General features: G+C 45.5%; 1 protein-coding gene and 1 pseudogene across 1 annotated transcript; both read right to left on the bottom strand.

Annotated features, from left to right (window-relative positions):
- Positions 1-224: 224 nt before the first annotated feature.
- On the bottom strand, positions 225-1,380 carry LOC124656405 (peroxidase 2-like). Its single transcript, XM_047195156.1, has 2 exons — positions 1,108-1,380; positions 225-974 (listed from the first exon to the last, which is right to left on the bottom strand). The coding sequence occupies exons 1-2, from the start codon at positions 1,378-1,380 to the stop codon at positions 225-227; spliced, it is 1,023 nt and encodes a 340-aa protein (XP_047051112.1).
- A 9,179-nt stretch (positions 1,381-10,559) lies between these two features.
- On the bottom strand, positions 10,560-11,716 carry LOC124656404 (annotated as a pseudogene).
- Between the last annotated feature and the right edge of the window lie 2,706 nt (positions 11,717-14,422).

Genomic DNA, 14,422 nt, shown 5'->3' with positions numbered 1-14,422 from the left:
CTTAAAAAACACCTGAGGATGTCATAAATAATAGCAGTACACCAACAAAATTTTAGTAAAATCATCTGAGTCACAGGAATGAATGAAAGCTTTAAAGAAAAATTTACAGAAATTTCAAAATAGGACAAAAAGAAGCATGTGGTAATTCTGATCGTTTTCCGGTGTGATCAAGAGCCAGGTGATTGAAACACGTAGTCTCGATTTCCTCATTGAACGAACAATCGCTAGTTGATGAGCCGGCAGTTCTTTCTGATCTCTCCATTAGCTTTGGTCTTCACCGCGATGCTGCCCATCTTCCTCATGGCTTGCTTGAACTTTGTTTCCCACACATTCGGGATCAAATTCTGCTTCACCAATCTCTTTGTCTTGGATGACTCAAGTGCAGCGTCCGACGTGAACAACACTTCATGGTTAAGCACATTCTTGTAGTATTGGTTGTCCAACTTATTAGGGGTCTTGAAGTCTTGATCCACTGTAGAGCTAGCGCTCTTGCACTTCCTTGTCACCGAGCTGGCAAACCTAGGGTTCATGGCCATTGGGTCTGAGGCATTGCGCGGGAGACGGTCACCGAATGACGAGCAGTGGGAGATACCGACAGTGTGCGCGCCGGATAGGGTGACCATCTCATCGAGGTTGAGCCCCTTGGCTGCAAACATAGCCTCGAGCACCGTGATGTTGGCAAAAGGAGGGGGGAGGTTGAAGAGGGTCTCACTCGCAGAAGAGACGCGTCCATCGTAGCGGCCAGCTGGCATTTCAAAGTATACCTTCTTGTTACTGAGGAAGTAGGTGGCGTCACGTCCAGCAAATGCGACAATGTCTGCGCACGAGACGACACCCTTGCACTTTGCCTCGAGCTTTGTCTTGATCTTATCAATCACTTCAAAGCCGCGGAGACTGCCTATGTTAGGGAGGCCGAACTTCTCTGTCGATTCATTGGCCGGAGTCTTGTCAAGGAGGACCGACGCATCACAGCCCTGAAAAGTAGATATATATCGCCATGCCAAATTGTTAACTTCTACCCTAGTTTCATTTGAGGGCACATATACAGTAATAATGTTACCCAGGTTACAAGTGATATACCGTCATGCTATATATAATTATATATACCTGGACGAAGCAGTCGTGAAAGAAGAGACGAATGAGGCCCGCACCGATGCCGCGGTTGCGTTTGATCTCCTCCTGCACAACGTCCCTGGCGATCTTCTCCGCTCCTTTGCAAGTCCTGTAGTAGTGAGCGTAGTTGAGCGTCGGGGCAGCAGGTGAAGAGCTCTTTTTGGGTCCCGATGACGGGTAAGGAAACCCGTAGCCCGCTTGGCACGTGTGTGCCACGCAACCAAGCAATGCTACTAGCAGAGCCAAAGCGGCAAGCTTGCTAGCCATGGTAGTGATAGCCCGCTACAGAGTGGAGCTGGGGTTAGATTGTAGATGGATGAAGAAAACTTGGTGTGTTGGAAGTCTACTTATAGGACGAGGCGGACCTTCAGAACATCCGTGCATGATCTATTCATATAATATTTTTTCTTTGATGGTAGGTGACATATTCTGTGTTTTCAGTTCAAGTTGGAATATAGTGTAAAAATAAATATAAAAAGAGGAATCAAACTAGAACATGGAGAGCATAATCTCACACACAGCTCAAATGGTTGACACTGGCTTTGTCATTTGCTCGGCAATGTGCGTGCTTGTCGTCACTTAAGTTTTTCTAGTATGTGTTCATATCGCATCGTGAAAGAGTGCAAGGTAGGAGAGGAACATTGAGAACGCCACACACAGCCAAATAATAGAATCCTGGATTATATTAGCTCAATGGAGCAATAATAGTTCTACAAAAGCACTTCAAGACCACTTAGAATAATATGGGTCATTTCATGGTACATCTGATTGTTTTGGAAAGATAATACTATCTTGTGATCCAACGGCCCAGGACGGGAATACTCGATCAAAATTTGTGTAGTACATTTAGGCATGCGAGACATATTAGGTAGTTCGTATTTAAAACTCCGGCACCAGATTCTTTCAAAATCCATTAAGAAGTGCGTGGCGAAGAAGTAGGTCGTTACAGGATCATGTACCGGCCAAAGCACACGCAACCAAATCCCTTGCGTGCTCCGCGACACTTCATGGCGTCCGACTTCAGGTTCCGGCTCCTGCAAGACATGTTGTCGTCCTTCTTGACTTCTTCCCGGCGCCAGCGGCAAGAACTGAGCCTATTTATAGGACTGTACAACAGAAATTACCAAATCATTCTCGAGCCAAATTCACAGATTAACCATATTAACTGTTGGATTAATTCAATACTACACCCATAAACTCTGCAGTACAAAGAACCGTAAAATATCTTTGGCAACTTAGCAACGTAATCTTCCTTTATGTAGGACTAGTAAAAATGCCCATATGTTGCATTGGGATAAATAAAAACTCAAACCTTTATCGAATAATTTATGATTACACTTCTCATATGTGCCACCATTGACATGATGATCATGCTTTATCCTATTCATAACGAACATGATTACACGCGAGTTCCTCGAGCTTCACCTACTTGTAGTAATTCATACTTGTAACGATGGTTGGAGCCATATTTTAATTCCACGGATGCCGGGCAACACCTGAGGCCTTGTTCGGTGCCAATGTTTTTAGAGGTGTTTGTGCCGGTTTTGGAGTGTTTTTTTCAGGCTCGATGAAAACACCCGAAAACACCTCAAAACACTCATGGGCTGTTAGGTAGACCGGGTTTGGCCCGTTTAGCCCCCGAGGAAACCGGCCGAAACCCGTCGGACCGGGGCGGAACTAAAACACGTGCCCCCCTCGCGTTTCTGTGTCGGCGAGAGGGCGACGCGGGCGGAAGACGACGCCAGTCACTGCTCCAAGACCACGCCGTCCCGCCGCCGCTCCCTCGACGCCGTCCCGCCGCCGCTCCCTCACGCCATCCCGCTGCAATAGCAAGGCTGACGCCTCCCGCTGACGGCGCCGCCGACGTTCATGCCGCCGCCGACCGGGATCTCCTGCCGCCGCCCCTCCGTCCGAAGCTGGAGTCATTTGTGAGTTCCATCTGCCTCCTCTGCCTGTAGTTCTAGATGCACGTACTGGTGCTTGAATTTCTAGGGTTCTTGAATTTCTAGGGTTCTTGATTTCTAGGGTTCTTGAATTCTAGGTTTGATTTTGACAGCTTGTAATATGTAAACATACACACACTAGCGGTATCTCTCTGTTTGTTAACATCATCTCCATGCATCTGTCAAGACTAAAGAAGGGAAGAAAGGCATGTACATACATCTATGCTGAAGGATAAATAAGGGTATTCGGACTTGTGATTGGTGGTAATGACCAACTTAATAACCATTTTGAACTTAATAATTAACTTGTATGTGTTGTTCATTCAACTTCTTTGAGCAAGATCAGGGTTCACCAGGAAATAATTAACTTGTATGTGTTGTTTTATTGTTGATATCACACTTAACTCGTGCTTGCCTGGTAGATGAAGTTGGATTGCTAAGTCAGGTTTTATATATCTAATCGTCTTGCAAGTAGCAGATGAAGTTCAGTGAGCGCACAACATATTGCAGCTTTTTTTTTCTTTTTTGTATCAAGCCAGTAATGATGAGAAAGGAGAATACAACAACAATGGCACACCTTAACTTGAATCTGGTATTGTATTTGTTAGACATGATCCAAGAACTGTTTTGGGGGGACGGTGGTTGTCTCAGCTTACTGGTTTTATTTTGTTGTCTGTGAAAATCTGAATGTTGTTTTCTACGAGGTTTTGTATAAACTTGGTTCTAGTAACCTGCTGTTGTATATGCAGTGATAATGTATCTTAGTATTCTGGCTCTCAGAGATGATTATGGAACTTGCAAAGTAGTATAATGAAATGGAATCGTCAAGCTGCATAGTGTTGCTACTTTCGATACATAAAAAACACATTCTGGAGTTTTGCCTTCACGGCGCATAATTTTTCTGAAGAGAAGTGAGAGAACACAAGCAGAGGAGCATCTGGACAGTATTACAGTAGCAAGCTCGGCTCCATTCAACGTGGGGCATGAGGGCAGTGCAGAGTAGCAATCTCGGCTCCTTTCATACATCATACAGCAGCAAAATAATCAGTCTTATATCAGTCTTAAATCATGTAACAAGGAACTGTTTCATGGTGTTTAACTATGTAATAAAGAACTATTTTTAATGGCATTGTGTTTATCTTTGATAATTGTCATAATCTTTTGTGGTGTTTTATAATGTAAGAATATATGATTCCAAAGAAAGCTTCTCAGGTGGTGTATGCCACACGCTCTCCTAAGCATAATGTGCAGAAGGCCTTCTCAGGTGGAAAAAAAAAAGAAAAGGGCGTCTCCAAATTGCTCAAAGAAGACTTCACCTAAATTTAAGAAAAAAGCTTCTCCAAAAGGTACCATATTGATAATACTGTACCATATTGATACATGGATATTTGCTTGATATGTGGAAGATTTTCCATGCTTCTTGTTTCTGGAATTGACAACATGATTTGCAAAATGTACTGGACTTTTATTTGTAGCTCCCTTAGAATCATGGCTCTTGTATTTTGTAGCTGGGAAACCTAGAGCCTCATGGAACATAGGAATGGAGAAGTATCTAGTGGATATTCCTCTTGAGCACAAAAATACATTTCATAGAGGACAAAACGGGTGGAGTAGTGAAAGGTGGAATGTAATGGTGGAGCTTTTCCTCCCTCGACAACCATATCTCAAAATGGAGAAGTCTCAAATACAAGATAAGGAGAAAGATTTAAAGAGAGACTACATGATGCTAAAGGAAGCAAGAATGCAAAGTGGGGTTGGGTGGGATGAAAGCCAATTCAAGCTACAGGCTGAGCCCCATCTTTGGAAACATTTGGAAATTGTAAGCCTTCAATTTTGACCCATTAAACTAAACTTTTGTAGTCATTATTTATTCAACTATTGTAGTCGCATATTTTTTTAACTCTTGCAGTCATTTGGTACAAGAATCAAGAGATTCAAAATGAAAGCTTTTCCTCTCTATGAGTCACTTGGACAACTTTATGAAGGTAATATATGTACTATGCTTGCAGTGAACATATTGTCATCCATTGTACTAACCATATGACTGCTTTGTTGGCTCTTTTTGCAGGGAGCATAGCTGAAGGCAATTTTAACTTCACTTCAACCTCAACTACATCAAGAGAGGGTCTTCTCCACTATCTTCATCGGAAGCTTCTTCATTAGCGACGGCGGCTTGGACAAGTACTTCATATTCACCTTCACTTAGCATCTCGATGTCACCATTCTCCATGGTGATCATGACCTTGGTATTTTTGCACTCAAAGGAGTTGTGGCCTTGTGTTCCACACTTGAAGCAAGTGACATTGGAAGGTCCCGTAGAGACCTTTGAGGAGGCAGTTGAAGTCACCGGTTGCTTCATGCGACTTTGGATAGTCGGTTGCTTGGATGGTATAGAGGAAATGACGGGCTTGGCACTTGTTGTAGGAGCGGTTGTAGCGAGCTTGGAGGCGAAGTATGAGTTGGACTTGGAGTACTTGATGTCCTCATTCACTTGATGCTCGGCCTTGGAAGCTTGGTGAACCAACTCAACCATGTTGGAATATTGTTGGAATTCCACAATCCTCTTGATGGGATAATTTAGGCCATTGAAGAACCGGGCAATAGTTTGGTTCTCGGATTCTTGAATGTTGGCTAGCATCATAGTCAACTCCATCTCCTTGTAGAATTCCTCAATGGCCTTGGTGCCTTGCTTCAGTTTTTGGAGTTTGTTGAAGAGGTCGGTCATGTAGTGTGCGGGCACAAAGCGAGCTTGCATCTCCTCTTTCATCTCTTCCCAAGTGTCGATGGGGGCATCACCCTTTTCTTCCCGTAGGGTGACCACTTGTTCCCACCATGTGCTAGCATAATCTTCAAACTCAAGAGATGCCATGTCCACTTTCTTGGCACCGGAGAAGTTGTGTATGCGGAAGATGTTGTCAACCTCGAGTGCCCATGAGAGGTAGGCCTCGGCATCATCTTTACCTTTGAACTTGGGCATGTTGAACTTGAGCTTGCCATACATGTTCTATTCATCTTCCAAGTTCCTTCGGCGAGGTCGGATGCCTTCGTCTCTTACGGCTTGTGGAGGGAGAGGAGGTCTTCTGCGGCCAACCATAGCATTGGGTTGGTGTTGTAGTTGAACACTAGCTTCACTTGGTTCGCGATGGTGGTGTTGTCAAAGATCTTGACGAGGTTGTTGACGATGTCCATAGTTGGCTATCTCATCTTGAGAATTTGTCGGGTCTCCTATTCCATGTTGGTTGTGGCGAGGATGGTTCCGGAGAACACGCCGAGGTTGATCTTGATGACCTTGATCTTGAGCATCAATGTGTGGCTCGTGATGAGGTGTCGGGTCCATGTTGAGTATGACATTGTCGTGGGGTTGGTCGTCACGCCCATGGTGGGCATGGCGATCATGTGGATGGCGGTCATGGTGTGGTTCTTCGTCTTGTTGAGGACTCTCATGTGGACGAGCATGTCGATGAAACTCTCCTCGCCTTGAGTTGGAGCGTGACTCTTCATGGCGATCATGATGTCGATGAAGTCTTGGAAGATCTCCTCGCCTTGAGTTGGAGCTTGATGACGTATGGCGATCATGGGAGTAGTAATCTTTTGATGCTTGAGGATGATGAGGTAGAGCAGTGTCGGTGGCGGCGACCCAAGTTGGTGATGGCGCGCTCGAGGCTATCCATGCGCCGCTCCATGTTCGCATCATTGGCCGCCATTTGGCCATTCAAGTTGTCCGTGACTTCTCGAAGGAGGGTCATATCTTGGTTGACGATGGTGAAGTTGTGAGTCACTTCTTCATATTGTTCATCGATGCGCGTCTCGAACAAGGCGAGTTGCTACTTGAACTCTTGGCGTTCTGTACATAGATTGTGTTGGGTAACCAACCTCTCGTTGTTGCGTAGGACTCCATCCTCCCTTGCTTCTTCTCCATTCCTATACATGATGTGAAGACAAGAGCTAGGTTTTTTTTAGTGGAAGAACACTACCTCGCAACCTTACCTTGGTGTGATAGTATCGGGAGGATCAACCAAACCGAGAGCAAAACCAATTGTATCGGGTACACACACAAAGGCACACGCAAAAGCTAGCAAATATTGTGGTAGGCAAGTATTGTGGAAAGCCAAGAGACGGAATCAGAAATCAAATGTATTGTTAAAAGTGGGTAAGCTCCAAAAATCAAATGTCCAAATGGTGACCGCGGAAACACGAATGATGTGGAACACACACACGAGATGAGCGGGGTTAGTGCGACCAAGGAATGAGCGGAAAAAAAAGATGGTCTAAAAAGTCCGGCTCAGCATCACACTAAAACAAGAAGAGCTCAAAGTTTGGGTTGCAAATTGAGAGACAACAAGATTCACACGCGGCCTCTCTTCTCTTCTCTCTCTTTTGCTTAAAAGTTGTTTACTATTTTGTATATGGTGGCACTTGCACTCGTTTGCTCTTTTTGTGTTTTTCTGGCTTTTCCTCACACTACGATGGTGTTAGCCTCGCTTTTGCTATGTTTCCGCACGAGTGTCTTGCTTATAAGCTTTACTCCACAATACACACACAAACTCACAATCTGGGCCATGTGCAATGTCTCGCAACACTTGATAAGCAATGCTCGATAGGATATGTCGCAAAAGGAAGATGGGCTACAAGGCAATGCAAGTTATACCAAGATGGTTTGTAGGCGGTGATGATCACTCAACTTGCGATGGTGGTGGTGGTGGTGGGTGTCAAACTACGTTTGGAGATCCAAGGTGCCGAGGTTGTCTTCGATTTTGTGTCTTTGCTGCGGTGTTAGGGGATACAACTAAGGCACTCAAAACCAGAAACCAAACACAAAGGTGAAATCGTGGTCGAATTTGAGTTGGAGGAGAAATCTCTGGCTCCTGGCGGCTGTGCTGGCCTTGGGGTGGCGGCAGTATCGGCCTCAGTGGCAGTGCCAGCCTAGCAGGGGCGGCAGTGCCGGTCCCTGATGAACATCACGAACTTGTTCTTCACTAAACGAACCCAAATTCGACCAAAACGATGAAATTTAACAATTTGACTGCTAGAAACGCAAGGGAAAGGTAGATCAACCCTAGGGACACAAAATCAATGCACCAAAACCACTCAAAACTCAACAAAATCGTAGATCCGACCAAAGGCAATTTAGGGCTATTTTGGGGAATTTTTTGGAAAATTTTTAGAGGTGAAATTGGGTGGGTGGAGGGTCAAATCCGTGGTAACCAAGAGCTACTGATACCATATGATGAGGTCTAAGGGCTAGGATGTGCCCAGATCTCACGAATTGACCCGAAATCAAAAGGGGGCAAGAGGGGGGATGAAGAACAAGATGAACACGAAGAACAACACACACACCCAAACCCGATACAACGAATTTCATTCCTGTGGTTCGATAAACCACGCCAATAGAATCACACGGGAAGAGACCACGAGGTAGAATCCCGGTGTGAGAGATCGGTGAAGGAGATGAACAAAGTTGTGGGAGAGAGAGCTGATCACACTAGAATCTCCAACAACATCATCCAAATCTCACAAGAGGTAGCCTTGAGGAACATAGGAGATCATCCCAGAAGTTTTGTGAGCAAAGCTCTAAAGACAATCCAATCTATGTTTAACCCTAATTCGTGGTTGGAGGAGCCTTATATATAGTACTGATCCAAAACAAGGGTAACTTAGTTATTTGCGAAATAAACACAACCACAAGATGAAAATTGACGGTTCTGATGAAGTTGACTTTGGTGGGGCCGACAGTGCCTGGGTGTTCAGGGCGGCAGTGCCGGCCCTTGCTGTTCTGGGCGTCGGGGGCTTCAGGCGGCAGTGTCGGGGTGCCTGGGTCGGCAATGCCGGGGTGTCTTGGCCGGCAGTGTCGGGGTGCTCCGGGCGGCAGTGCCGGGTTGCCTTGGCCAGCAGTGCCGGGGTGTGCCCAGCGGCAGTGCCAGCCTGTATGGGGCGGCAGTGCCGGCCCTGGCCTGTGGCCTCCGGCTGAAGTGGTCCTCCTTCTCCTTCCTTGTCCTGTGTTGGGACACCCTTGACGTACTCCTCTCGAGGCTCGAATCTGATGACAAATAGAACATTGGCATGATGTAGCATTTCATCCAAAGTAGTGTCGAGGTTGAGTGTCGAGAGGATTGAGTTCAACTTTTCATGTAGAGCTTCCACTCGGGCTCAAGTCATGGGTCCACTTGGGGGACTAGTCCTTGGACGGAGCTACATCATGGACATGCTGTAGTAATGTAAACAGATGGCAGCAATCATCAAAAAAATGTTTTGATCTCACAATATGCAATTGAACTTGCAAATAATTTTGTTCTGCCTAGACGATACACTTGCATTAGCACAACCTGGCTGGGATGCCGATCACAAAAAAAATCCAAACAAGTGAATGTTTCTGAAAATAAATTCAAATGATTTACTTTGTTTCCATGCTACTTTTTTTTATTTGACAGAATTCTTTGGTACTCAAGACAATGAAGAGTACTGTCTAAGCGATAACCAAAAACCATAGCGGCATCTTCCCTACTTCCTGATTTAGGGCGGTGTCCGTTACAGGGTATTTGCATGTTTTGGAGCCTGCAAAAGTTACAACAATTGCATGTACACGGTATGTGAGATTGGGGACCTAGAGTTGTCGGATCGAGAGCACGACGACAAGAATATGTATTTGGATCCGCAGAGGATAGGGCAGCGGTGCCGGCGAAGTTGCAGGCGGCGTCTTTTTTTGGATTGGAAGTAGATATTGAAGGCGACGAGCAGTGCGCGAGCAGCGAGTCTGGATCGTGGCACTGCCCTCCATGGCGCACGCGTCAGACAAGCCCGGCTTGCACACGCACCATGGCACTGCTTTGCTTGCCGCCGGTGTGCAGCGGGGCTGTGTCAATGCGCGCCGGTATGCAGCGGGGCGCAGTCGGCGGGCGTAGTCGAGCATGCTCTGCAGGGCCTCCTCGGACACGGCCGGCCGGCAGACGCTCCTTTGACCGTGGACAATAGACATGAAAATTGGTCTTAAAGAACATACAAAATTCGCGAGCTTAGTCTGATCGGTTCCCGGATGAGGAATCAACATTAGCTAGCAAGACATCATCATACCGTTCCATTCGATAATATCAACCGTACTGCAAACGATTCTTTAGCTGAATCCTTTTTCTAATATACGTGAATGTGGTTCGCAAAAAAAAAAGAATGTGGTCACGTGCACCTTTAATTAGGGTTTGACATGTGCTACAAACTCGCTTCCAGAAACTCCAATTGTGGGTGATAAGTATGACCAAGAATGTTTAGTGAAAAAAGGGAAAGTGCCCTTAAAAAATCCCTGAGGATCTCATAAATAATAGCAGTACACCAATAAAATTTCAGTAAAATCATCTGAATCACAAAAATGAATGAAAGCTTTAAAGAAAAATTTACAGAAATTTCAAAATAGGACAAACAGAAACATGTGGTAATTCTGATCATTTTCCGGTGTGATCAAGAGCCAGGTGATTGAAGCACGTAGTCTCTATTTCCTCATTGAACGAACAGTCGCTAGTTGATGAGTCGGCAGTTCTTTCTAATCTCCCCATTAGCTTTGGTCTTCACCGCGATGCTGCCCATCTTCCTCATGGCTTGCTTGAACTTTGTTTCCCACACATTCGGGATCAAATTCTGCTTCACCAATCTCTTTGTCTTGGATGACTCAAGTGCAGCGTCCGACGTGAACAACACTTCATGGTTAAGCACATTCTTGTAGTATTGGTTGTCCAACTTATTAGGGGTCTTGAAGTCTTGATCCACCGTAGAGCTAGCGCTCTTGCACTTCCTTGTCACCGAGCTGGCAAACCTAGGGTTCATGGCCATTGGGTCTGAGGCATTGCGCGGGAGACGGTCACCGAAGGACGAGCAGTGGGAGATACCGACAGTGTGCGCGCCAGATAGGGTGACCATCTCATCGAGGTTGAGCCCCTTGGCTGCAAACATAGCCTCGAGCACCGTGATGTTGGCAAAAGGAGGGGGAAGGTTGAAGAGGGTCTCGCTCGCAGAAGAGACGCGTCCATCGTAGCGGCCAGCCGGCATTTCAAAGTATACCTTCTTGTTACTGAGGAAGTAGGTGGCGTCACGTCCAGCAAATGCGACAATGTCTGCGCACGAGACGACACCCTTGCACTTTGCCTCGAGCTTTGTCTTGATCTTATCAATCACTTCAAAGCCGCGGAGACTCGCCTATGTTAGGGAGGCCGAACTTCTCTGTCGATTCATTGGCCGGAGTCTTGTCAAGGAGGACCGACGCATCACAGCCCTGAAAAGTAGATATATATCGCCATGCCAAATTGTTAACTTCTACCCTAGTTTCATTTGAGGGCACATATACAGTAATAATGTTACCCAGGTTACAAGTGATATACCATCATGCTATATATAATTATATATACCTGGACGAAGCAGTCGTGAAAGAAGAGACGAATGAGGCCCGCACCGATGCCGCGGTTGCGTTTGATCTCCTCATACACAACGTCCCTGACGATCTTCTCCGCTCCTTTGCAAGTCCTGTAGTAGTGAGCGTAGTTGAGCGTCGGGGCAGCAGGTGAAGAGCTCTTTTTGGGTGCCGATGACGGGTAAGGAAACCCGTAGCCCGCTTGGCACGTGTGTGCCACGCAACCAAGCAATGCTACTAGCAGAGCCAAAGCGGCAAGCTTGCTAGCCATGGTAGTGATAGCCCGCTACAGAGTGGAGCCGGGATTAGATTGTAGATGGATGAAGAAAATTTGGTGTGTTGGAAGTCTACTTATAGGACGAGCCGGACCTTCAGAACATCCGTGCATGATCTATCCATATAATATTTTTTTTCTTTGATGGTAGGTGACATATTCTCTGTTTTCAGTGCAAGTTGGAATATAGTGTAAAAATAAATATAAAAAGAGGAATCAAACTAGAACATGGAGAGCATAATCTCACACACAGCTCAAATGGTTAACACTATCTTTGTCATTTGCTCGGCAATGTGCGTGTTTGTCGTCACTTAAGTTTTTCTAGTATGTGTTCATATCGCATCGTGAAAGAGTGCAAGGTAGGAGAAGAACATTGAGAACGCCACACACAGCCAAATAACAGAATCCTGGATTATATTAGCTCAATGGAGCAATAATAGTTCTACAAAAGCACTTCGATCAAGACCACTTAGAATAATATGGGTCATTTCATGGTACATCTGATTATTTTGGAAAGTTAATATCTTGTGATCCAACGGCCCAGGACGGGAGTACTCGATCAAAATTTGTGTAGTACATTTAGGCATGCGAGACATATTAGGTAGTTCATATTTAAAACTCCGGCGCCAGATTCGTTCAAAATCCATTGAGAATGATGACGCCTGGATGTGCTACTACCGGTGCATGATGGAGAAGTGCGTGGCGAAGAAGTAGGTTGAAAGGGGTCGTTACAGGATCGTGTAGGCGCCAAAGCACACGCAACCACCTCCTGCGGCGAAGCACATTGACGTGGTGCGGAAGGCGAGGAGGAAGATGACTGGTCCGTAGGCACTATTTCTGCTGGACCATGACGACCAGTCGGTTTGGGGGCTCTCTTTTCCCGCCAACTCGCTTCCATCCGGTACCGGATCAGTTGTTGGGCCTCGCTGGGGCCAAAATGAAATCGGCGGGGGGGGGGGGGGGGGGGGGGGATTTTTTGTGCCGGCACCCCCATAGACCTTTAAGGGTGGAGCGATTCAAGAGAGCGGTGGCGGCGTGGCCAAAGTCGCAGGTGCCGTAATGGTTGGCCCGGTTGGTCCTGCGAAAGTAGCTATTTGCGACGAAAGCAAGGCACGAGTACCTTGTTAGGGTTGTGCCACCGTGCGCTAGTGAGCATCGGGGCGATGTCCGCGCCGTTCCCTTACGTGTAGTGTCTGGAGCGCCGCTTCTTGGGCGCGTCAGGCCGACCGACGCACCAAGAAGGAGAACCCCCGGCGGGCGGCCGCTGCTGCTTTGACCGTTGACAATAGACATGAAAATCTATATTTATGCCTAGGTTTCCTCTGTCGAAGTGTTTTTTTAGATAAAGGAGCAATTGCCCCAGCCTCTGCATCAATTGATGCGCATGACCTCTTTATTAAAACTCACAAAGTCTGAAGTGCAGGTATAAAAGTCACATAAGGTACAGACAGAAACCCGACATGGTTGCAACATGAATCAACCAACGAAACAAAAGACACCTAAATAGGCTGTGTCGCCACCCAGTAGCCCAGTAGTAGAAATCCTGAGTAACCACAAGAAGCTTGTGGCAGCCAGTATCCATATCCTTGCGCTGCTCCTCCGGTAGCAGAAAAGCCCATAACTGTATCTAATGCACAGCCCGATGAATAACCTGCAAAAAGTTAGTACCCTTCTGATTATTAAAAGTCATATCATTTCTGGTATTCCATATTGTCCAGCATATAGCAGATATACCAGTTCTAATTCTATTTTTATCCTTTTTCGGAACTCCATACAACCAGTTCCCAAACATATTATTAATACTCGTGGACGGCGGGATATTACAGGCAAAGTAAATCATCCTCCAAATGATAGTAGCAAAAGGACAAGCAAGGAATAAATGATCAACAGAAACAACACTTTTGAGACCCTGTCCACCTACGTTTGGCCAAATTATCCTTAGTAAGTAAAACCTTATTATTAAGAAACCACATGAAACTTTTTATCTTTAAAGGAATTTTAAGTTTCCATAAATATTTGCGCAGGAATCTAGTATGACCATTCATATAGTCAAGGTACATAGACTTAACAGTAAACAACCCCGACTCCGTAAGCTTCCATACAAACTTATCAGGTTCATCAGTAAGGTTAATAGTAATGAGACGTTGATACAAATGTAACCATTCAAGATATTTGTGATCATTTAAGCCTCTCCTGAATATAATATTCAACGGGGTATTAGCCAAAACAGAGGAAACCAAAACGTCTCTATGTTGAACAATATTATAAAGAGAAGGATATTGTTGTGATAGAGGGACATCCCCTAACCAGACATCTTCCCAAAAACGAACCGAACTACCATCACCCACTTTGAAGAATCCTTTACTAAAAAAATCAGATTTCACTTTCATAAGACCTTCCAAAATGGTGAATCCGTAGGTTTAGCCTCCACTTGCGCTAGAGTTTTAGAGTGTAGGTACTTATTATGTAGAATTTCTTGCCACATACCTTGTTCAGTAAGAAGTTTGAATAACCATTTACTAAGTAAGCATTTGTTTTTTAATTCCATGACTTCAATCCCTAGCCCCCCCCCCCCCGATCTTTGGGCCTACAAATCATGTTCCATTTAAAGAGCCTGTATTTTTTCTTTTGTTCATCCGATTGCCAGAAAAAATTGGATCTATAAAAATCTAACCTTTTCCTAACCCCCACTGGGATTTCCAT

This window comes from Lolium rigidum, chromosome 5 (genome assembly GCF_022539505.1).
Source record: "Lolium rigidum isolate FL_2022 chromosome 5, APGP_CSIRO_Lrig_0.1, whole genome shotgun sequence".
In the NCBI taxonomy this organism is placed as follows: domain Eukaryota; kingdom Viridiplantae; phylum Streptophyta; class Magnoliopsida; order Poales; family Poaceae; genus Lolium; species Lolium rigidum.
The sequence above is the reverse complement of the archived record's forward strand: the minus strand, read 5'-3'. Positions and strand labels throughout refer to the sequence as shown.

Bases quoted from the DNA above. Each gene is read 5' to 3' on its own strand.
- LOC124656405 (XM_047195156.1), bottom strand. From the start codon at position 1,380: ATGGCTAGCAAGCTTGCCGCTTTGGCTCTGCTAGTAGCATTGCTTGGT. The intron at 975-1,107 runs GTATATATAATT...TCTACTTTTCAG, and splicing joins TTCACGACTGCTTCGTCCAG to GGCTGTGATGCGTCGGTCCT.